At 45.0% G+C, this 25230-nt stretch overlaps 2 protein-coding genes across 2 annotated transcripts in view; one reads left to right on the top strand and one right to left on the bottom strand.

The window, feature by feature from the left end:
• Positions 1-473: 473 nt before the first annotated feature.
• lrrc75a (leucine rich repeat containing 75A) overlaps positions 474-25230 on the bottom strand; it is a 34175-nt gene continuing 9418 nt past the window's right edge. Inside the window, exons 3-5 of the mRNA XM_034548777.1 lie at positions 19982-20094; positions 7232-7505; positions 474-2110 (exon numbers count right to left, since the gene is read on the bottom strand). Coding sequence (XP_034404668.1) covers positions 1496-2110; positions 7232-7505; positions 19982-20094 — 1002 coding nt within the window. The 3' untranslated portion in view covers positions 474-1495. The remainder of the gene's footprint in view (positions 2111-7231; positions 7506-19981; positions 20095-25230) is intronic.
• On the top strand, positions 4286-5566 carry LOC117741631 (E3 ubiquitin/ISG15 ligase TRIM25-like). Its single transcript, XM_034548778.1, is given in 2 exon segments — positions 4286-5425; positions 5427-5566. Coding segments are annotated over 2 exon segments (987 nt in total). The 5' UTR covers positions 4286-4481; the 3' UTR covers positions 5470-5566.

Genomic DNA, 25230 nt, shown 5'->3' on the forward strand with positions numbered 1-25230 from the left:
ATAAAGTTGGGTGGACCAGCAGCAGGATCTACTGGCCAAATGTTCACATGTCTTGTCAATATGAAATTTCCCTGACGACGTGTTTGCAACTCAGAGCTATTCAGTTATTTAAAGGCCATCGTTATTTTCTTCCTTTTAATTTTTCATGCCACACACACGTTCACAGCTCCGAAGGCCGTCTGGGGGGAAAAGCACGAATATATTTATTCTTCTTTTTTTTTTTTAAAACTACTTTAAAAAAAAAAAAAATTATTCTCCCCCTTTTTTGCATTTGAATAAAAACCTTTACTCATTCCTATATTAAAAATGATAATACAAATAATAATAATATCACAAATTAGGAGTCTGGTTCACATTTCTCCCAACATTTAAAAAACACAATTCATATAAATAGCTTTGAACTATCCCTCACACTACAAAAATAACATTACTTTGTGAAATGAGTGTCTTTCATCTTTAAATAGCTGATCTACAATCTAAACAACTGCCCCCCCCCCCCCTCCCCCCCACAGATTAAAAAAACATCATCCTGTATATATATACTGCACATCTAAATATACAGTTGGTTTCTTAAAGCTTTAGGGAGCTACATACTGCATGAGGATATAAGTATTTGCGTACGTGAACGTGATCACAGCCGATATATAAACACCGTAAGCGTGTGAGGCGCAAACATGATTATGAGAAAGTAAAAAGGCAACTAAATATTTCCCGTCTCTTCTTCTTCTTCTTCTTCTTCTTCTTCTTCTTCTTCTTCTTCTTCTTCTTCTTCTTCTTCTTCTGTATCACTTGTTTATTCATTTTTGGTTTCATCTGCGCTGCTCTTCTCTTCCGCTGAAGCTCGGGTGCATCTGTTCATGTCTTCCCTTTTATTAATTAATTTTTTTTCAATCGTGACGCAACTTGTTTTTCCACTGAAGCGTTCGTCTTGACTTTATTTAAATTATTATTTATTTTTATTATGATCCCCCCGTCTATCTTCTGATCCATCTGGCTAGCCGCGGACGTACGTGGGAGGGAAAACACTTAAATCACTTCTAGTTTTTGGCAAAAACAAAAACAAAAATGTGAAACAATTTTAAAGGTCCCTGACTAGTTTGTGTGTTTTGTTTTGTCCTCGTCTTTCACCAACACACTCTCAACGGGACGCGTCACAGGCACATGGAGGTATCACCACGGTTACCAAGAGGAAAGGACCTGAATAAAGATTCTATACATAAAAGCCTCGCGCGATAATAATCTATTCTACGCGTCGGCATCCTCAGTCTATTTAGAAACAGATGAAACGGACCTCCTGTTCAGGGGGGATTGTCTCCTCGTGTCCTCGGGCGTCACCTGAACGCCTCCGGCGGCGCTTTAATGCGGGACCGCGTCCGTCCGACGCCACACTCAGCCGTCCTCAGGGGGCGAGACTTCCTCTCGTCTCCTTCCTCTCGTCTCCTTCATCTCGTCTCCTTCCTCTCGTTTCCTTCCCGAGGAGGAGGAGGAGCGTCAGTCAGGTCAGGCGGTCCGACCGCTCCTCGTCCGAGTCGTCGTCGTCGTCGTCCTCCGCCGCCGCTCTCCTCGGCTCCACGGCGCCGGAGGAGTGCCGCGACTGGCTGGAGCAGGACAGGTGGGAGGAGTCGTCGCCGTCATCCGCCATCACCGCCCTCCTGCCCGGTCGCCGCGCCTCCTCCTTTTCCTTTTCCTTTTCCTCCTCCTCTTCCTCCCCTCTCCAACCCATCCTCCTCTCCGCCTTCCTCTGCTCCCCGACCGTCCACATGCTCTCGTCCTCGTCATCCTTCCCCTGCGCCTCCCTGTCAAAGTCCAGCAGCTCCTCCATCATCTCCTCTATCTCCAGCTCTCCGTCCAGCTCCTCCTCCACCTCCGACCGGAGCTCGCCCATGCTCTCGGTACGGTTGGTGTCGTCCGTCTCCTCCTCCTCCCCGAGAGCCCTCAGCCTCTCGGGGGGGTCGCTGACCTGGCTCTCCCCGAACTCCAGGATGGTGGGCAGGTTTCCCTGCTTGGGGCAGCGCTTCCTCAGGCTGACCAGGAAGGGCTGCGGCAGGGAGAAGATGTCCACGTTGTTGCCCAGATCGATCCACGTCACGCTGGGGAAACTGCCGGGATCCTGGAGGAGGAAATGGAAACAAACTTTAGTAAAAATATCATCAAATACAGTATCATCATTCTTTTAGTAAAGAATACTTATATCTGGTCCTGAAACAGTCTCAGTGTAGTCCTGGTCCTCTATAGGCCTCCATCAGTAAACAGACCACCAGAGAGAAGGTGGTCTGGTTCTATAGGGTTCTTCTTAAAGGTCCTCATCGGAGCCACCGGGTCGGATTCTGGTGAAACCAGATGACGTCATGCAGCTTCACCAGAACCTCCTTCAGCTGGGCCTCCAGCAGAGACCAGTCCACCGTGGACAGACCCAGATCCAACAGATACCAGTCTACCGTGGAAAGCCCCGGATCCAGTAGAGACCAGTCCACCGTGGACAGACCCAGATCCAGCAGACACCAGTCCACCGTGGACAGACCCTGATCTGTCAGAGACCAGTTCACCGTGGACAGACCCAGATCCGGCAGAGACCAGTTCACCGTGGACAGACCCAGATCCGGCAGAGACCAGTCCACCGTGGAAAGACCCTGATCTAGCAGAGACCAGTCTACCATGGACAGACCCAGATCCAGCAGAGAACCAGTCAACCGTGGATAGACCCAAATCTAGCGACCCGGGACGTATTGCTGGACCCGCAGGAGGGAAGGGGGGCACGGGAAGGGCGGACTGTCACACCCAGCTGCAGTGAAATGAGAGGTTTTCTCAAGGCACCCTGGTGGGTCTGACTCAATGAGGACACCAATGAATTTGTCAACGCTTGCCCAGTCTGCAATCAGCACAAGCCTTCTCACCAGGCCTCGGCTGGTCTCCTGCAACCTCTCCGAGTGCCTCATTGCCCATGGTCCCACTCCACATCTCCCTGGACTGTGTCACCGGTCTACCACCATCAGAGGAGCTCTGTTTCCTGCGTTGCAGAAGGAAGTTTCCTACCTTTCAGTCCAGAGTTTCAACCACCGCTGCCACCAGACCTGCTTTGGTCTGCTGAGTGGTACACAACAGCGGCTAACCATCACCGCACTCCAGCCCCCACTACCACGTGGGTCAGAAGGTGTGGTTGTCGACCCGGGACCTACCCTCGCGGGTTGAATACAAAGAAACTGGGCCCAAGATTCATCGGGCCCTTCGTGATCGATGCGCAACCACCCCACCTTCCACGTGTCCAAGGTCATGCCTTGCCAGGAGAGTTCCTTGGTGCCGGCTGCTCCTCCTCCCTCCTGTATTACCTCATCACCTCCATCACTCTCACCTGTTCACTCTGCTGCACCTACTCCCTCTGGTATATAAGCCCCAGCTTCACTCGGAATCACTGCCAGATCGTTCTCCGCATTGATGCCAGACCCTTCAGCAACTACCCTCCGACTGCTCTCCCGTTGCCGACCCTGCCCGTTTAGATTTAGTTTGTGGTACGCAAACGTGTTCTGTCTTTCACCCAGTGAGGTACCAGACAAACGTTATTTAAATTGAATTCGTTCTCCTCGACCGTCTTTCTCGTGGTACTTGAGAGCAGCGCCGGTTTCTAATTGTTCTGGTTTATTGTCAAGAGACTCAGTTCAGGTTCACTACAACGTGTTTGAGGTGGTTCTTCTCGTGTGATAAGAACCATGAAGATGGTTCATTGTAACCAAACAGGAAGTGTTCCAGATTCATCCATTAAAGTCGCCAACTGAACTGCAGAGGGATGTGGTGCGTTCAAGTCCTGTGGGATTCAGGGTTGTAAGACGTAACATATTTGATTATTTAATTTAAATGATATTCTGGATTAGTTTTCTGAAAAGGACTTTATCAAATAAGTTAAAACTCTTTGGGGCTTTCATCACTTCTACAGCAGTGATTCATTTAAATATTCTTCTTCTGCTGTATTTTTATTATTATTATCATTAAAAACACTGATCAAACTGTATTTTAGGGAACAAGAAGATCATTCTGCGATCTCTGGAGCCGTCTCCAACCCCTTTATTTCTAGGAGAGATTACCTTCTGAAAGTTAAATTAATCAGTGTTTCTAAGTGTTGAACACAGTCTCTCTCAAGCTGCTCTTCTCACTGGAATGAAGCATAGCTTGAAAACCGCTCCCTCTTCTTCCTGGAATGAAGCATAGCTTGAAAACCGCTCCCTCTTCTTCCTGGAATGAAGGATAGCTTGATAACCGCTCCCTCTTCTTCCTGCTCTCAAACACACGAGCTCCGCTCTGTCTGTATTTCCTGGTTCCTCCCCTTCAGGTCTACAGTTGTACAGATGGGTGTAACCAACATGAAGGTGAAGTGCAGCAGCTGACAGCCTCCATTCACTGAACCATCACATGTTGTTCAGATCAGAGCTCAAAGCAGAGTCTCTTCTGAGGAAGTGAATCTCAGACAGTCGTTGCTACTGAGAGGTGAAATGAAGCAGAAAGGAGTTCAACTGGACCGGGAGACCTTCTCTTGTTCCATCTGTCTGGATCTCCTGAAGGATCCGGTGACTACTACCTGTGGACACAGCTACTGCATGAACTGTATTGAAGCCCATTGGGATGAAGAGGACGGGAAGAAGCTCCTCAGCTGCCCTCAGTGTAGGCAGACCTTCACACCGAGGCCTGTCCTGCTGAAGAACACCATGTTGGCAGTTTTAGTGGAGCAGCTGAAGAAGACTGGACTCCAAGCTGCTCCTGCTGATCACTGCTATGCTGGACCTGAAGATGTGGCCTGTGATGTCTGCACTGGGAGGAGACTGAAGGCCTTCAAGTCCTGTCGGATGTGTCTGGTTTCTTACTGTGAGAAACACCTTCAACCACATCATGATGCACCTCCATTAAAGAAACACAAGCTGGTGGACCCCTCCAACCAGCTCCAGGAGAACATCTGCTCTCGTCATGACGAGGTGATGAAGATGTTCTGCCGTACTGATCAGCAGTGTATCTGCTACCTCTGCTCTGTGGATGAACATAAAGGCCACGACACCGTCTCAGCTGCAGCAGAAAGGACCGAGAGGCAGAGAGAGCTGGAGGGGAGTCGACTAAACATCCAGCAGAGAATCCAGGACAGAGAGAAAGACCTGAAGCTGCTCCATCAGGAGGTGGAGGCCATCAACCTCTCTGCTGATAAAACAGTGGAGGACAGTGAGAAGATCTTCACTGAGCTGATCCGTCTCATGGAGAACAGAAGCTCTGATGTGAAGCAGCAGGTCAGATCCCAGCAGAGAACTGAAGTGAGTCGAGTCAAAGACCTTCAGGAGAAGCTAGAGCAGGAGATCACTGAGCTGAAGAGGAACGATGCTGAGCTGAAGCTGCTCTCACACACAGAGGATCTCAACCAGTTTTTAAACAACTACCCCTCACTGTCACCACTCAGTGGGTCTACAGACTCATCCAGCTTCATCATCCGTCCTCTGAGATACTTTGAGGACGTGACGGCGGCTGTTTCAGGAGTCAGAGATGAACTACAGGACGTCCTGAGAGACAAGTGGACAAACGTCTCACTGACGGGGACTGAAGTGAGTGTTTTACTGTCTCCACCAGAGCCCACGACCAGAGATGGATTCTTAAGATGTTCATGTGAACTCACTCTGGATCCAAACACAGCAAACACACAGCTGTTATTATCTGATGGGAACAGAAAAGCAAGATTAATGAAGGAACATCAGTATTATTCTAGTCACTCAGACAGGTTCACTGAATGTTTACAGGTCCTGAGTAGAGAGAGTCTGACTGGACGTTGTTACTGGGAGGTGGAGTGGAGAGTAAGAGGAGTTCATGTAGCAGTCTCATACAAGAACATCCAGAGAGAAGGGGGCTGGAATGAATGTGGATTTGGATCCAATAACAAATCTTGGGCGTTACGTTGTCTCAAAAACAGTTTAACATTTCATCACAACGAAGACCAAACTCCCGTCTCTGGTTCTTGGTCCTTCAGACTAGGAGTGTACCTGGATCACACAGCAGGTATTCTGTCCTTCTACCGCGTCTCTGAAACCATGACTCTCCTCCACAGAGTCCAGACCACATTCACTGAGCCTCTCTATGCTGGACTTGGGTTTTATAATTTTAATTTTAAAGCCGCTGCTGAATTGTGTAAACTAAAATAGAAAGAAGTCCTTTGAGGGTTAAACTCTGAGTTTGAACTCTTGAACTCATTTAGTCTCCATGTTTGTTGCAGAGAGCTGATTGTTGAGGCGTTTCTTTACTGCAGAGATCAGCTGTCAGTCAAACCTTGTGGGCGGTACTTTGACGTCTTGTCCTTCTTGTTGTGTAAAGGTCTGAGTTCCTGTAGGTGGCGCTCCTCCATTTGTCTGTTTAGCCATGGAGGCTCTCACTGCTCATGATGATGTCTATTTACCTGAACTGACTTTTCTCTGCATGAACATTTAAACTTCTCTGAGCTCTAAATGTCTGAAGAATATTTCTATTGATGTTTATTATTGTTGTTTCTCTTCCACTGCATGTGTCTTAAGAGAGAAGCAGACCTTCATTTATCTGAGATAGTTCTTCTCTTTGTGTGTGTTTGTGAACAAATCCTTAATTAGATTTACATGTATTTGTTTGGCAGACCTATGAGCTCTTATTACACTTTAATTATCATGATTATAATCAATGAGGAGATCATTTATTATCCTCTTAAATATAAATGATTCAGTTTAAACTGATTGAGTGTGATGAATCTGTCCATGAACTCATTGATCACGAGTCATTTAACAGACTTTAATTATGGGATGTGAGAACAAACTGAATGTTTACACGATGAATAAACAAACATGAACAAAGTATTGTCTTCTTGTCTTCATTCCAGGGTTTCACACAAAGCTGACGTATGAAATATGAAACTAATATGAGAGAATAACTGAGTCACTTTTCCTCCTGAAACACCACAAAGTCCAGAGTCCATGTTCAGAGCAGAAGAGCATTCTGCAGAAGTGGTAGTGTCTCTGAGCACCAGAGTCCCTTTAGAATCTAAAAGGACCCTGGTGCTCTGGGACACTACAGTGTTAGTCCACAGGGGGCGCCAGAACCAACACAATGAAAGCTCCTTGTCATAACTCGACATCTTAACGTCTTAACTCCTAGTTTTATCTCACCTCCACTATACTATGCAGCTGTATCACATTTGAGAAACACATTAAAGAAAAACATTTTATAAAAAGTGAGCGACTGGCCGAACCTTCAGAGCGTCAGTCACCTCCTTCAGGACCGCTCTGGTCAGCCGGTTCCCGTTCAGCGCCAGGGTCTCCAGGCGCGGCAGGGCGGCCAGCGTCGGCAGGAGCAGCAGGAAGGCCTCGTCCGTCAGCTCGCTGAAGCCCATCTCCATGCTGACCAGGGTGGACGCGTGGCGCTGCAGGTGTGCACACAGGCGCTCCATGTCGCGGGCCGCCAGAGGGATACCGGACAGGTCCAAGGCCCCGCTGGACAGAGGCGCCGACAGCACCGCCTTCAAACTGGAGACACGAGCAAACGTTGAGACGCTTGTGCCAAACGTTTGTTCTTTACAATTCAAAAGAGCGTGGATGTCAAACAACCTTCATAATATTACATTTTTTCGTACTGCATTTCTTAGATAAAAAAGGTATTTAAACACACATTTAGCCAACTCCAACTATCACATAAAAAGAACTGCTACTTCACTCACACAAAAAACAATCTCATAACGTTCCGGTGGCCCGTGGGCGGGCCCGCCAACTTTGCGCTGGAGATCGTAGCGTTCATCGTCCATCTATTTATAGTTAGGATACTAGTGTCGTATGTTTCTGGAAACCTACGATTCTTGTGATTCTGACTATCCATTCCATTTCAAGATCGGACCACCACAGCAGCTACAGGCAACGTTTTTGTCAGACCACAACAAACAAACGTTTTTAAAATCAATCCGACTCACCGATGAAGCTTTGTTTTGAGCCACAGGTCATCACATTCCAATAAAAACGGTCTTGTTACTTCGTAAAAAGGTCCATACGATCCAATTCAGTAAAACATTTTGTCCAAAACACGTGATTACATCCATAAATATCCACAAACTGGCGTTGCATCATTTCAAATCAGCCAGCAGATATGAGAATATATTTCAGAAAAGTAGCTGTAAAAGCCGTTCTCTGCTGCGCACCTTTACAACCCGGATATCAAACTGTTCGTTGGACTCTAACCTTGATTGACACCAAATGTAAGCCAATAGGAGCTAGATATCCTCTTCTAAACCCACCTTAACCAACCAGAGTCAGCGAAGAAGAAGAGTGCTGACCAACTTCTTTTGGCGCGCACACAGAGTCGGATTTGTCAAATGACGCTGGATTCGAACAGCCAATGTAAAGACGAAAACAAGGAAGTGCCATGTTGAGATGCCAGATAAGTGAATAAACCCGCAATTTCACTGCGTAATGACAACCTGTCGATTTTGGTTCATTTTGCACACAATTTGGTTTCAATTCAGTGAAAAAACACAATAAAGTGTTTATGTTTCAGTTCCTTTGTGTCAGCAATAGTGCAATAGTGAATGTGTATATGATACCTCTGTTTCACCTTTCATTAGGGCCTAAAATGGAGTCTCCAAATGGCCTTTATTGAAAAACGCCTTAACACACCCTTAGTAAAACATGTCTAAAGTCTTCATTTTCTGTAAAATTACTTTTTATTTGGACTAGGTAAGGCTTTATGATATGCTCCCATTGTGTTCTCCAGACCATAAGTCACAGCTATAATCATCTGCAGGCATCTATTTCCCAAAAATATTTAGGCGAAAATAGAAAATCTTGTATTTATGTGTGTGCCAACTTATATTACTCAATGTTAGCAGCAGCAGTAAAGTGATTCTGACTGTTGGGGGGAAACACTTAAGAGTGTTACCTTTCAAAAGAGACCAAAACCTGCATTTACTCCAAATGGTTCTCCTACAGCTTTCAATTTACTTTGGGTACGTCTGGATAGGCGTTTTTCTTGAATTTTACAGGAATGCTAAAAACCAATCCCATAATATCCACAATAAAATGCTGTCTTTGGTCAATAACGTTTGGTGCCAATAAAGGTCTACTTAAATAGGTTATGAGTAGATCAATAGCACTCTCATATTAGCTCGAGCCAAAGACGGGAAAAAAGTCAATCAATGGATCAATTTTTATTTACATTTACACATTTCGAACAATAAATTAAATGCAGTTCAAAGTGCTTTAGAAATGATTGACGGGACGAAAAAAAGTACAAAAAATGAATAAATACCGGATAAATTGATCATGGTAAAATAGTAAAATTAAAGCTACATTAAATCACAAATAAAATATGTATTAATACTAAATCCAAAGCATAAAAACACACAAGACACTGAATGAAATCAGATGTAATAATAAAGCATCAATACTAGAAACCATAAACTGGTTACAGAGAGGCAGCTAGCATGAGATAAACCTTCTCAAGAGGTCCACACGGCATGAAGTCCCTGATGGAAACACACCTGAGAGCCTGAAGACTGAAACACTAACGGGACACTTAAAACAACTCATCCTCGTACGACGTATGATATCGTACGAACAAGTTACTTCTTGTTTTTTGTGCGTTTTCCGACAAAAGTCCAGCAATAAGTGTCAATGTATGTAATACAGTGTTTTCAAAACAAATTTAAACACTATTTACGTGTTAGGTTTAGAAAAGATCGTAACATGCTTCGTTAGTTTGAGGAAAAGATCGTGAAATATTTAGTTAGGTTTTGGAAAGAATTGTGAAATATTTAGTTAGGTTTAGAAAAGATCGTAACATACTTTGTTAGGTTGAGGAAAAGATCGTGAAATATTTAGTTAGATTTAAGAAAAGATTGTGAAATACTTTGTTAGGTTTCGGAAAAGATCGTGAAATATTTAGTTAGGTTTAGGAAAAGATTGTGAAATATTTAGTTAGGTTTAGGAAAGGATCGTGAAATATTTAGTTACGTTTTGGAAAAGATCGTGAAATATTTAGTTAGGTTTTGGAAAAGATTGTGAAATATTTAGTTAGGTTTAAGAAAAGATTGTGAAATACTTTGTTAAGCTTTGGAAAAGATCGTGAAATACTTTGTTAGGTTACGGAAAAGATCGTGAAATATTTAGTTAAGTTCAGGAAAAGATCGTGAAATATTTAGTTAGGTTTAAGAAAAGATTGTGAAATATTTAGTTAGATTTAAGAAAAGATTGTGAAATACTTAGTTAAGCTTTGGAAAAGATTGTGACATATTTAGTTTAGTTGAAGAAAAGATCGTGAAATACTTTGTTAGGTTACGGAAAAGATCGTGAAATATTTAGTTAGGTTTAGGAAAAGACCGTGAAATATTTAGTTAGGTTTAAGAAAAGATTGTGAAATATTTAGTTAGATTTACACGTTGATTTCTCTCTCGAGGCACAAACATCGGACTTCTGTGTGAATGACCATTTCTCTTGTTTAACAAACCACCTGGATGAGAACCGCTTTAAGCCCGACTCTCCAACCACAAGGCCGGAGCTATAGATACACCCAGTGGGGCGTTAAGGGATCAGAGCAACAAAGACTGATCTGGGGTCTGGTCTATTAAAAAAAAGAAAAGACTGAGATCAGAAGTTTCATTTTTCTCATGCAAGTGAAGTTTAGGGACACACACACACATCCACACACATACACGCACACACACATCCAAACACACGCACACTCACACACACACACATACATACACGCACACACACACACACACACATACAATACACTCACGCACACACTCATACATACACGCACACACACACACATTCAATACACTCACACACACACACATTCAATACACTCACACACACACTCATACATACACGCACGCACACATACATACACACACACATTCAATACACTCACACACACACATTCAATACACTCACACACACACACACATTCAATACACTCACACACACACACATACATACATACACACACACATTCAATACACTCACACACACACAGACATTCAATACACTCACACACACACACACACATACACGCACAGACACACACACATACATACACGCACACACACACATTCAATACACTCACACACACACACACACACACACACATACATACAATGCACACACGCATACACACACATACACACACACATGTATGTGTACAAAAAAACAAACTCCCCCAAATGTTTCCCCCGAGCGATGACCAGCAGCATCGTGTGAACGGGGAGAACATGGTGTGTATTTGTGGATGAGCCACCAGTTTCCTGAACTATCTCAACAACAACCTGAGGACATCTTGTCCGGTGCGTTCATGGTCTCCAGAGGATGAACCTTCACAACTCTGTTGATCCTCAAATGCCTCCAATTATAACCCCCCCCCCCCCCCCCCCAATATACTCCAATCAGTGACTCTGTGTTCTATTATTCAACCAAACCGGACAATTGAAAGGTTTAAACACAAAATGAAATTAGGCCCCGCCCACATCATTGTCACCGTCACCACGGTAACACATCCCCACTGGGAAATCAGCGGGATTTTAAACACAGCTGTTCTCTGTTACGTCACCACGACCTCATCAGGAGTAAGAAGAACATTAGCATCACACGGACGGAAAACACAGTGAATAAAAGAGAGAGAGAGGGGGGATGGAGGGAGAGAGAGAGGGAGGGGGGGGGGGGGGTGGAGGGAGAAAGAGGGGGAGGGGGGATGGAGGGAGAAAGAGAGAGAGGGGGGATGGAGGGAGAGAGAGAGGGAGGGGGGATGGAGGGAGAGAGAGAGGGAGGGGATGGAGGGAGAAAGAGAGAGAGGGAGGGGGGATGGAGGGAGAGAGAGAGGCAGGGGGGGAGAGAGGGAGAGAGAGAGGGAGGGGGGATGGAGGGAGAGAGAGAGAGAGAGAAAGATGATAGATGGATATATATATAGATAGTGTCTCTCTCTCTCTATATATATATCGATATATATATATATAAATATATACATATATAATAAATGTATATATATATAAATATGTATTTATATATTTCAATATTTACATATATATATATAAAAATATATATTTATATATATATACCAATAAGGAAACAGGTGATTTAAAATAAATATGTTTCTTTCCCAAGCTTCTTCCCTTGTCTCTATCACAGTTTACGCAAACTTCACTCCGCTGCTCAGTTTAAAGCAACAAACAAAAATGTGCAAATAAAAAGCAGATGAGACGCCGGCAGAGATCGTGATGTATTTGGCTTCAGACCAGAATCCCACGGGAGAGAGAGAGAGAGAGGGAGAGGGAGAGAGAGAGAGAGGGAGAGAGAGAGAGAGAGAGAGAGAGAGAGAGAGAGAGAGAGATAGAGGGAGAGAGGGTGAGAGAGAGAGAGAGAGAGAGAGGGAGAGAGAGAGAGAGAAAGGGGGAGAGAGAGAGGGGGAGAGAGAGAGAGGGAGAGAGAGAGAGAGAAAGGGGGAGAGAGAGAGAGAGAGAGAGAGAGAGACAACCCCCCCCCCACTGTGAACCGAGGTCACTCAACTCTGTTTGGATGACAACCAGCTGTGAGCTTTGAGAACACTCATGTCATATTTTTAATTTGCAAATAAACTGTACTTATGTCCCTGGTTGTATAGAAGTCTATGCTTCATGTGTTAAATCTGCATTCTCTCTACTGACCACCAGGGGGCGACTCCTCTGGTTGTATAGAAGTCTATGCTTCATGTGTTAAAGCTGCATTCTCTCTCCTGACCACCAGGGGGCGACTCCTCTGGTTGTATAGAAGTCTATGCTTCATGTGTTAAAGCTGCATTCTCTCTACTGACCACCAGGGGGCGACTCCTCTGGTTGTATAGAAGTCTATGCTTCATGTGTTAAAGCTGCATTCTCTCTCCTGACCACCAGGGGGCGACTCCTCTGGTTGTATAGAAGTCTATGCTTCATGTGTTAAAGCTGCATTCTCTCTACTGACCACCAGGGGGCGACTCCTCTGGTTGTATAGAAGTCTATGCTTCATGTGTTAAAGCTGCATTCTCTCTCCTGACCACCAGGGGGCGACTCCTCTGGTTGTATAGAAGTCTATGCTTCATGTGTTAAAGCTGCATTCTCTCATACATACAGCGTGATGTTCATTTAGTAATTTATGGTCATTTAGAGTCAAACCGACCATAAAGCAGGGTATGCTTTGGGGCGGGGCTACAAGGTGATTGACAGGTCACTGTCAGTCCAAATATGGTAACTTCTTGGCTCATCGTTCATTATCTATATATACAGTCTGTCTGTTAAAAGGATTTGCAACATTTTTCAGCTGCCTCAGCTTGAACCGCTTGCGATGGCCACACACCTGCCTCACCTGCCTCACCTGCCTCACCTGCCTCACCTGCCTCACCTGCCTCACCTGCCTCACCTGCCTCACCTGCCTCGCCGCCCACTCGTTTTCCCCGAAGCAGACTCACGGGGTGAATCCAGGTGAAAGGGACTGCGTGACACCAGGTGCGTCCATCTCCATTTGACGTATGTAAATGAAGGCGGAGGAGACGGATTTAATTAGAAGAATATCTGGTGTTCCCGTCTCATTCGAGAGCGCCTCCTCTTTTCTCTCCCCTTCCACTCTGTGACGGAGGAGGTGAGAAAACACCTTCCTTTCCTCTCCTCCTGGGCAACAAGCTTTTTCTTTTTTCTTTTTCTCTCACAGGTGTGAGCGGGTTGTGTTGCTGTTAACCCACGACAGACGAGGGGGGAGGAACCTCGGTTCTCCGCCTGAAGGGACGGTTTTGTTGAGATGTCCATGACGTCGTTTCTCCACAGGGGGCACCAGAACCAACACTACCACTTTAGTCCACAGGGGGCATCAGAACCAACACTACCACTTTAGTCCACAGGGGGCACCAGAACCAACACTACCACTTTAGTCCACAGGGGGCACCAGAACCAACACTACCACTTTAGTCCACAGGGGGCACCAGAACCAACACTACCACTTTAGTCCACAGGGGGCACCAGAACCAACACTACCACTTTAGTCCACAGGGGGCACGAGAACCAACACTACCACTTTAATCCACAGGGGGCGCCAGAACCAACACTACCACTTTAGTCCACAGGGGGCGAGAGAACCAACACTACCACTTTAATCCACAGGGGACGCCAGAACCAACACTACCACTTTAGTCCACAGGGGACGCCAGAACCAACACTACCACTTTAGTCCACAGGTGGCGCCAGAACCAGCACTACCACTTTAGTCCACAGGGGGCGTCAGAACCAACACTACCACTTTAGTCCACAGGGGGCACCAGAACCAACACTACCACTTTAGTCCACAGGGGGCATCAGAACCAACACTACCACTTTAGTCCACAGGTGGCGCCAGAACCAACACTACCACTTTAGTCCACAGGGGGCACCAGAACCAACACTACCACTTTAGTCCACAGGGGGCACCAGAACCAACACTACCACTTTAGTCCACAGGGGGCACCAGAACCAACACTACCACTTTAGTCTACAGGGAGCACCAGAACCAACACTACCAATTTAGCCCACAGGGGGCACCAGAACCAACACTACCACTTTAATCCACAGGGGGCACCAGAACCAACACTACCACTTTAGTCCACAGGGGGCGACAGAACCAACTACCACTTTAGTCTACAGGGAGCACCAGAACCAACACTACCACTTTAGTCCACAGGGGGCACCAGAACCAACTACCACTTTAGTCCACAGGGGGCACCAGAACCAACACCAAAAGAAAGTGCCTTGTAGTAACTTTAAATATGTTGTAAGAGACTCATTTTCCACAGGTCCTGTATTCAACTCCACGCTATGTTCCCTTTAATGAATTAGCCCGTCATATTGAGCGAATAGAACCACGGGAATCAGGGTGGCATAGAGCTGAGGAACCAGCTCACCTCGAGCTTTTCCTAAACCTAACTGATCTGTTTCGAGTGGGTAACCAAAAGCAACACGAATACTTGGTTAGGTTTTAGTAAAAACATCATGTCTTTGCTTTTATATGTTGATGTGTTTCCGCCCCCTAGTGGTCAACAGTTGATGACTACACCTTTAAGAAGAGTCCACCAGCGACAGGAAACGGAGCCACTTCTTCACACCTGTGACATACTTTTAAACCAAACTTCTGTCTCAAAGAAAGGATTTGCATACGGCATCTTATGTATAACTGAAACAGTAATTCAAAATTATTCATCTACAAAATACCCCGGGAACAATGAAGAGTGCCTTTATCCTCCCGGCCGTCATTCCCACAGCTCCAGGAGGTCACCGGTCGGCCTGGGAATGAACACGAGTCGGCAAACAAATGACGGGGGTGTAGCGGTGCGGAGGAGGAGGAACCGGCAGTCCGATTCTTCTGGATTCATATTCAGCCGTGCCGATGCATTTTAAAGAGGACGGCCGTGTCCGTGGGCTTCATTTGAATGTTAAACACAACGCGGCTTTGTGCTGCATGATGCAAGACGGGAATCATCACGAAATGCAGAAGGTTTCGAGCAGCTTTTTTAATTTTAACGGTGCTTTTGTTTTAGCTTTTTGAGACGCGCGTTCAACACCTGGACTTTTTCTTCTTCTTCTTCTTCTTCTTCTTCTTCTTCTTCTTCTTCTTCTTCTTCTTCTTCTAAGCCCTGTGAGAGCCGATCGCTCAAATTTTGCACAAGAAAAAAAAAGAAGCAAAATCACAGCATTACGATCTGCTGTCGTAATTTCATTGTTTCCCCCGTTCTCCTCAGTGAGCGATGAACAGAGTCATTGTAAAGTCTCTAACTGAAGAGAGAGAGGGAGAGAGAGAGAGAGAGAGAGAGAGAGAGAGAATGAGTCAAGGGAAAGAGATAAAGATAATAGATTTGGATTAAAAGGAGAAAAAAGCAAAAGGAAAGAATCCAAGTGCTTTTAAAGCCCTCAGATACGTTTCAGAACTCTCCAGTTTGTAAGCTATAGCCTCAAAACTCATTTTAAAAACTAATTTCTTAAATCAAAACTCTTTCATGGACGATAATACCTATAAAGCAGCAGGGCGACATATTAAATGAAGTGGGACATTGCAGACGCGAGGAGGGATTTACGGCGATGGGATCTGTGGTCCGGGCTTGGAGAATAAATAGATTGAGCTTCAAATGCCCTTTCCCAACGGCCCCAACATGTTTTATTTGAACGTCACCGGGGAACAGAACAGAGAGGAGGAGTTCTCTTCTGGAAGGGAAGATATAAAATGCACCGAGGCTGCAAAAAGAGTCCGCAAATAAATCCCAGAAACGTCCAACGAACTGTAAAGAAACGATCTTTCAGAGGCACGTTGACGACAAGCAGGTTCCAGAACGGAAGAACTCGTCATCTGATTGCCCAAAAATGTCCGAATGTCACATTTCTTAACACCAAATCACGGCATCGTTTTTTTCTCAAGGCCTCGGCGTCTTAAGGTGGTTTAATTTGCTCTATTAAGATATCTTTGACGCAATAAAGACAAGTTCTTGTTCGTCATAAAATACAGAGGTTGAGGGACCTCGATGCTCCTTTTCGCCGGCTCGAAGGCAGAAAATGGGCATTAATAAATATATACAACAGGCTAGATTATCAATACCCTCTAATAGGAAATGTGTAATGGTTTAGTGAGAGCTGAAAAGGCCGATAGGGTGATAAAACAAACGGCAGGCCGGTTGTGTTCGCCCGGTTGAAAGCCGGAGGAGATTTAAAGGTCTCGGAGTCGGACTGTCCTTTAAATCAGCCGTATACGTCTCTGGTGGAGACCTGTCAATCACCCTGTAGCCCCGCCCTAAAGCATCCCCTGCTTTAGGTTCTGTTTGACTTTAAATTACCATAAATTAATAAATGAGAGAAGTAGTCATTTTCTCATAGACTTCTATACAACCAGAGGAGTCGCCCCCTGGTGGTCAGCAGAGAGAATGCAGCTTTAACACATGAAGCATAGACTTCTATACAACCAGAGGAATCGCCCCCTGGTGGTCAGGAGAGAGAATGCAGCTTTAACACATGAAGCATAGACTTCTATACAACCAGAGGAGTCGCCCCCTGGTGGTCAAAAGAGAGAATGCAGCTTTGACACATGAAGCATAGACTTCTATACAACCAGAGGAGTCGCCCCCTGGTGGTCAGCAGAGAGAATGCAGCTTTAACACATGAAGCATAGACTTCTATACAACCAGAGGAGTCGCCCCCTGGTGGAGAGTGGAGAGAATGCAGCTTTAACACATGAAGCATAGACTTCTATACAACCAGAGGAGTCGCCCCCTGGTGGTCAGGAGAGAGAATGCAGCTTTAACACATGAAGCATAGACTTCTATACAACCAGAGGAGTCGCCCCCTGGTGGTCAGCAGAGAGAATGCAGCTTTAACACATGAAGCATAGACTTCTATACAACCAGAGGAGTCACCCCCTGGTGGAGAGTGGAGAGAATGCAGCTTTAACACATGAAGCATAGACTTCTATACAACCAGAGGAGTCGCCCCCTGGTGGAGAGTGGAGAGAATGCAGCTTTAACACATGAAGCATAGACTTCTATACAACCAGAGGAGTCGCCCCCTGGTGGTCAGGAGAGAGAATGCAGCTTTAACACATGAAGCATAGACTTCTATACAACCAGAGGAGTCGCCCCCTGGTGGTCAGCAGAGAGAATGCAGCTTTAACACATGAAGCATAGACTTCTATACAACCAGAGGAGTCACCCCCTGGTGGAGAGTGGAGAGAATGCAGCTTTAACACATGAAGCATAGACTTCTATACAACCAGAGGAGTCACCCCCTGGTGGAGAGTGGAGAGAATGCAGCTTTAACACATGAAGCATTGACTTCTTCCGTATGAAGGAGTGAGAGATTAATGGGTTAGAAACTAGCAATGGAACTTTTCCAATAATTGCTTTTTTTTTTTCTAACAGGGAGGTTCAAATCATGCAGGTTCCTAATAAATCGCTGAACAGCGGCTTTAAGATATCACATTATCAAATGTTTTTGCCATCAGGTGCGTCAGATTCACCTTAACAAGCCACTTAATGGTTCACGTCCTTCAATGACACACAAATGCAGAGCACTCATGTGCTCCCCACAGACATCCAGTCTGCGCTCAACTTCCCTCTCTGCTGGTGGGAGGAGCTCCGACAGCCAGCCGGCCAATCGGCAGGCGGCACACGAGACGGAACAAGGCGTTGGTGGGCAGACGGCACGAGGAGGTAATGAAGCCTTATTAGTGATTAGTGATCACATTGTGTGCGACGGGGGTTTCCATGGCAAACAATCTAGCCCCGGCAAGACCTCATTATTTCCCTTCCGGCGCCATGAAAATTAGCCGCGAGGATAAAAAACACAAAAGACGGGAGGCAGACAGACAGATTCAGGTCCACAGACAGGTCAGAGTGGACACCATTTTTATATATCCATACACATACAGACTGTTTTCCTCGTCTCCATCTGCTGTCTCTCTCTCTCATCAAACCCACAACACGACTTCAATCAAGCACAGCTGACGGGAAAATGGAAGCCGGGTTCTTCCTCTCGTCCTCACGCTGAGAAACGAAACTCTGCCCACCAGAATATCTGCTGTCACGTTGTTTACCGCACAGCTTTCTCTGCAGGGGTCTCAGACCTTGGTGGTGAAGCAGAGATGGAGGGGTGGTGGTGGTGTGTGTGTGTGTGTGTGTGGGGGGGTGGGGGGGTGGGGGGGGGGGGGGGGGGGGGAGGACTCCAGACACTCAACTGTGCAGCTGCCTCCTTTCAAACCAGTGAGTGGAACATGTTGATCACAATGAAAGCAGACGTTGTTAAGCGGCCAGACAACGAACAGTCATTTAGAGTCATGAAGCAGGGTATGCTTTAGGGGCGGGGCTACAAGGTGATTGACAGGTCTCTACTAGAGGCGTATCTGGCGTCAGTCCTAATATGGTCACTTCCTGGTTGCAGAAAACAACAACATGGAAACGGTGAAATTGACAAATTGGAGCCTTCAAAACATCAGTTCACAAACCAATTTGTCTTCTGTGAGAGAGTCTGACGTGCATCATTGTGTGTGTGTGTGTGTGTGTGTGTGTGTGTGTGTGTGTGTGTGTGTGTGTGTGTGTGTGTGTGTGTGTGTTTGTGTGTGTGTGTGTGTGTGTGTGTGTGTGTGTGTTTGTGTGTGTGCAAAAGATGACTCAATCTCGCCGGTCGCCCCTGAGACTCCCGAGTAAACGAGGCCTCCGGCCAATCACTCTGACCGGAGTCCATGACAGCCGACTGCAGCGCTGCGTTGATTAATCCCCCCCCCCCCCCCCCTCCCCCCAATTACTCAAGATAATAACTAAACTCATTCCTCATCTCCAGCTGTCGTCTAATACCATTAAAAGGTGGGACTCTGCGTCCCCTTTGCTCCACCTTTGCTTTCCGTTGCCACTCAGCCGGGAGCCAATCAAATCGCCCCGTGCGTTATATTAAGTTATATTGCGCATGATATTGCACGACTGTTATATATAAATATATATTTCCTCTCATCCCTGGCGAGTCGACTTTCATCAGAATGTATACAAACAATCACCAACACCTGTAAACACTCTAATGTGTTCAATTTGGTGGACTTCCCCTTTAATTATTTGAACCTGAAGGCAACAACCAATACTTATAAATAATGAGATGCTCTAAATAGAATATTAAATATTTAGTTTGGCTGCGTGTTCACCTTCAAAATTAGGTTTTCTACATAAAAAATGAATAAAAAATGAATAGAAAATGAATAAGAAAAGACTTTGTGTGATTGAAAGTCACGCTGAAACTCAAACGACGCAACAACAATAACAAAAACGACAACAATTGAGGTAATAATGTTTGCAATAAAGACATAAAAAGGCAAAGAGAGACAGAGAAGGTGACTGAAGGAACTGTGTCCACGGCACCCAGCGGAGCGGCAGAAGATGACACCTTGGTGACACCCTGAGATGTTCACACACACACACACACACACACACACACACACACTCACACTCACACACACACACTCACCAGGCCTGAGGCTTCCTCTTCAGGAGGCCCTGCCTCCTCCACTGGGAGTGGGGGCTGAGGTGGTAGGTCAGCTGGCGACACACCTTCTCCATCGCCCCGAGAGAGTCGCCCTCCTATCGGACACAGAGGCGCAGAGTTAGAGCGATGTTCTCCGGGAGTCATTAATGTACACGATATTATATTATATATTAACTTTGGATAATTCTCTGAAATTTGAGTCACAACTTTATGAGAAAATTTGAATTTTCAAGAAGAAACGTGATATTCTCTGGGATTAAAAAAGCGTAAATCTGCGTAAAAATGTTTATTCTCTGAATTAAAAGTCTTAGATTTAATATTTTTTTTAAAACACTCCTTCTATGTGACATCACAGGAGCATCAGAGAAATGTGAATAAACCAGCTGCACTTTAGTGACGTCTGTGATGAATTTTGTAGGGAGTTAAACATCAAACAACAACATTTGAGTTATGATTAATAATGGACAGATCATCAGTGAAGACTTGTTCTGATATTTGATAGTAAAATCCCCCTTCTACTCCTCTGGAAGAGAGCAACACGTGGTGGATTCTTCAGTGTGTGTGTGTGTGTGTGTGTGTGTGTGTGTGTGTCACGTTGGACACGACGTGATGACAGAATGAGACGGAGCGCTGAAGCGTGACATCAGCAACAGACAGGAAGTCATTAAAGGATCTGAGGACCACTGGAGCAAAGAATTAGGAAACACACCTTCTGTGATTTGACAAGAAAACACACACACACACACACACACTCACACACACACACACACACTCACACACACACACACACACACACACGCTCACACGCTCACACACTCACACACACACACACACACACACACACACGCTCACACACACGCACACACACACACACTCACACACACACACACACACACACGCTCACACACACACGCTCACACACTCAGACACTCACACGCTCACACACACACACACACACACACACACACGCTCACACACACACACACACACACACACACACACACACACACACACACGCTCACACACACACACACACACACGCTCACACACACACGCTCACACACACACACACACACACACACGCTCACACACACACACACACACACACACACACGCTAAAACTGGGGAGTTGAGCGCTACATTCTGCGTTGATTGGTTGGGTCCACAATCTCTATTTGCTACATTCGCTTTGTGGCATGAAGTGACTGAATTGTAGTACGATTAAACAAGATTAAACAAGATTTAAACGTGATTAAACATGATTAAACAATATTAAACACGATTTAAACACGATTAAACAAGATTAAACAAGATTTAAACGTGATTAAACATGATTAAACAATATTAAACACGATTTAAACACGATTAAACAAGATTAAACAAGATTTAAACGTGATTAAACATGATTAAACAATATTAAACACGATTTAAACACGATTAAACAAGATTTAAATATGATTAAAAAAGATTTAAACAAGATTAAACACGATTAAACAATATTAAACAAGGTTTAAATGTGAGTAAACAAGATTAAACAATATTAAACACGGTTTAAATGTGATTAAAGAAGATTTAAACATGATTGAAGGGTCACGACTGCGTTTTTGTCACAAATCGTTACATTTAAATGCAACTCTGGTGGGACTCGAACCCACAACCTTCAAAAAACTCACTTACAGTTTAACTAGAATGTCAATGCGCCGTAGCCTCTGATCGGTCATTACAAGAACGTTTTGTCATGTTGTGTCTTCAGGTCGCTCGGAGGGGATTCGAACCCACAACAAAACAAATGGAAAACAACGGAGTCGTTATCGACAACATTGTTCCAAGTGGTAAAAGAAAAGTCTTCCCAATGTGTGTGTGTGCGTGTGTGTGTGTGTGTGTGTGTGTTGAAATGCATTTATTCAGGTGGTGAGTCAGGTTTGCTGGTCTAGAGCAGATGGTGAGAGGAAGAAGTGATATCAACAAAGACACTCAGTTCCTAAAACTGCGAGGTACCACATTGTTATTCACGTCTGTGTGTGTGTGTGTGTGTGTGTGCACATTGTTCTTGCTTTGTAATAAATGGATGCCCAGAGGGAAGCAGTAACAAGTCCTTCCACTTCCACGGCTGCTAAATTACATTTCTCATTTTTCAAATGAAGTGAAGCAATAATTATTCCCTTCGTTGTAAATGTGCAAAGAAGAAGAAGAAAATCTCAAATATTTGCTATTTGTGTAAATTCACACTTTTAGATTCACAGTGAAAATAACACTTGTTTCGTTACTCTATGTCTTTCTTTTACATTTCATGTACTCCCGAAATAAATATACTTAAAGCTTCAATGAATCTATATTTTGTGGTACATATTAAAGACTCCATTCCAAAGTTTTATTTCTCATCATGGCCAAAAAACTGCACGACTGCAGCTTAAACATTACGATTAGTTGCTAAAAAAATAACGAGGCCACCCATTGGTCCGTGTAAGTTTTCGGCGATTTGGCCGTCGCCATGTTGTTTTTTTGTGCAACCAATGAATGGAAGTTACCATATTTGGACATTTGGAATGCGGTAGACGCAGACACTAGTAGAGACCTGTCAATCACCAACATATATCTGTATCCATGTAGATCCAAAGGGAGACGTATTGATTGCATTGTTTCGTTCCGACACTCTCAATGCAAAGTAAAAATAGAGTCTCGTCACGTCAATAGAGCTCCGTGAGCTGAAGTGAATGAGCGAGAACTCGGGTCGATGAAAACCGCCTGCAGCATCTCCGTGGCTTCACCGTGGCCTTCTCTGCCTTTCCCTGCATCCCTCTGTCATCACCCCTTTCCTTTTGTATCCTCCTCCTCCTCTCCTCCTCCTCTCCTCCTCCTCTCCTCCCGTTGCATTATTGATACAGAACGCATCTATGAGTCTTTCCCGTCTCCAGAGAACCGATGACCTCTCCTCTCGTCTCCATCCCTCTGTCTTATTCATCCTTCATCTTCATTTCTTCCTCTCAGGCCAAACTGAAAGTTATTTTTGCACATTCGTGTCCGCACGCCACGGTACATTACCCCCCCCCCCCAAAAAAAGAGCTGTTCCTCCATTTTGCAGACGGATTGTTTGGATAATTCAATCTTTTTGCTGTGGGGAGGTGAAGGGGAACAACGGCTGGATCTCAGATCCCAGGAAGAAGCCACGTTGTGTGCTCTACGGGGGGTGAGGGTCTCACAGAGGACACGGATGGGATGGGAGTTAGCTTCTACAGCTGAAGGTCACACGGGGCGGGAGGAAGAAAAGATTCTGTAACTAAAAATCGAAGAGTTAGGGATCGCAGCTGCAGACTACTGGGGAGCTACGTTAAGCTACGTCTTTGAGCCGCGTGCTAACGGAACGCTAAAAGCTTATTTTGATAGATTTGTTATCAAAATCATGACACCCCTAACAATAAGAGGACATAGCCTCAGTTGGCTAGTGACATTTACTGTATGCACAATATAGTGTCAAAAAGTAAATATTGAGAATGGATTACAATCAATAAAGTTATTATTTAATTCCTCTCTCTCTGCACATACTAGAATACTAAAGTAGGGTTAGGGGACGACGTGGTTACAGTTAATAATATGTCATGTTTATTGCAAGGCTACGGGATGTGAACTCGTCAGGTGACCAATGCATGAGAGCCACATGACCTTAGTGACACGAACCTGAAACCATAACTCAGAACCGATTGGCTCAAATCTGACTCGTCCTCTGGTTGTATAGAAGTCTATGCTTCATGTGTTAAAGCTGCATTCTCTCTCCTGACCACCAGGGGGCGACTCCTCTGGTTGTATAGAAGTCTATGCTTCATGTGTTAAAGCTGCATTCTCTCTCCTGACCACCAGGGGGCGACTCCTCTGGTTGTATAGAAGTCTATGCTTCATGTGTTAAAGCTGCATTCTCTCTCCTGACCACCAGGGGGCGACTCCTCTGGTTGTATAGAAGGCTATGCTTCATTTGTTAAAGCTGCATTCTCTCTCCTGACCACCAGGGGGCGACTCCTCTGGTTGTATAGAAGTCTATGCTTCATGTGTTAAAGCTGCATTCTCTCTCCTGACCTCCAGGGGGCGACTCCTCTGGTTGTATAGAAGTCTATGCTTCATGTGTTAAAGCTGCATTCTCTCTCCTGACCACCAGGGGGCGACTCCTCTGGTTGTATAGAAGGCTATGCTTCATTTGTTAAAGCTGCATTCTCTCTCCTGACCACCAGGGGGCGACTCCTCTGGTTGTATAGAAGTCTCTGCTTCATGTGTTAAAGCTGCATTCTCTCTCCTGACCACCAGGGGGCGACTCCTCTGGTTGTATAAAAGTCTATGCTTCATGTGTTAAAGCTGCATTCTCTCTCCTGACCACCAGGGGGCGACTCCTCTGGTTGTATAGAAGGCTATGCTTCATTTGTTAAAGCTGCATTCTCTCTCCTGACCACCAGGGGGCGACTCCTCTGGTTGTATAGAAGTCTCTGCTTCATGTGTTAAAGCTGCATTCTCTCTCCTGACCACCAGGGGGCGACTCCTCTGGTTGTATAGAAGGCTATGCTTCATGTGTTAAAGCTGCATTCTCTCTCCTGACCACCAGGGGGCGACTCCTCTGGTTGTATAGAAGGCTATGCTTCATTTGTTAAAGCTGCATTCTCTCTCCTGACCACCAGGGGGCGACTCCTCTGGTTGTATAGAAGTCTCTGCTTCATGTGTTAAAGCTGCATTCTCTCTCCTGACCATCACTGCATTTGAGAATGCATTTGGATGACGGCTAAGATACAGTTGATTGAGTCCGTATATATATATATATATATATATATATATATATATGCCATAAGATCGATCAATACCACCCTGGCTGCTGTACTCATCCTGGATTTAATTTCGCACTAGTATTCATGAGTGTGTTTTACAGCATTATTCATTCAATGGAGAGTAATTTATTCACGATGAATGCATAATACTGCAACCTAAATAAATTAAAGGCATATGCCTGTGGTTAAAAAACAAATTGTGTTGGGCTGTGAAATATAGAATATTTTGCATTTATTTGTGGCATATAATTAATGTTTCTGATTAGTTGGTGATCTATTTTTGTTTCTTGCTTCAGGTTCTTCTTAAACGATCCTTAAACTGAAGCGCAGAGGGGATATTCATGATTGTATTTCTATTAATGCGCCAACAAAACTACTTTTAATTTTTTAATCCTGTCTGTTGACTAAACAGGTTTTCAGCCCCGTTGT

This window comes from Cyclopterus lumpus, chromosome 13, assembly GCF_009769545.1.
Source record: "Cyclopterus lumpus isolate fCycLum1 chromosome 13, fCycLum1.pri, whole genome shotgun sequence".
Taxonomy (NCBI): domain Eukaryota; kingdom Metazoa; phylum Chordata; class Actinopteri; order Perciformes; family Cyclopteridae; genus Cyclopterus; species Cyclopterus lumpus.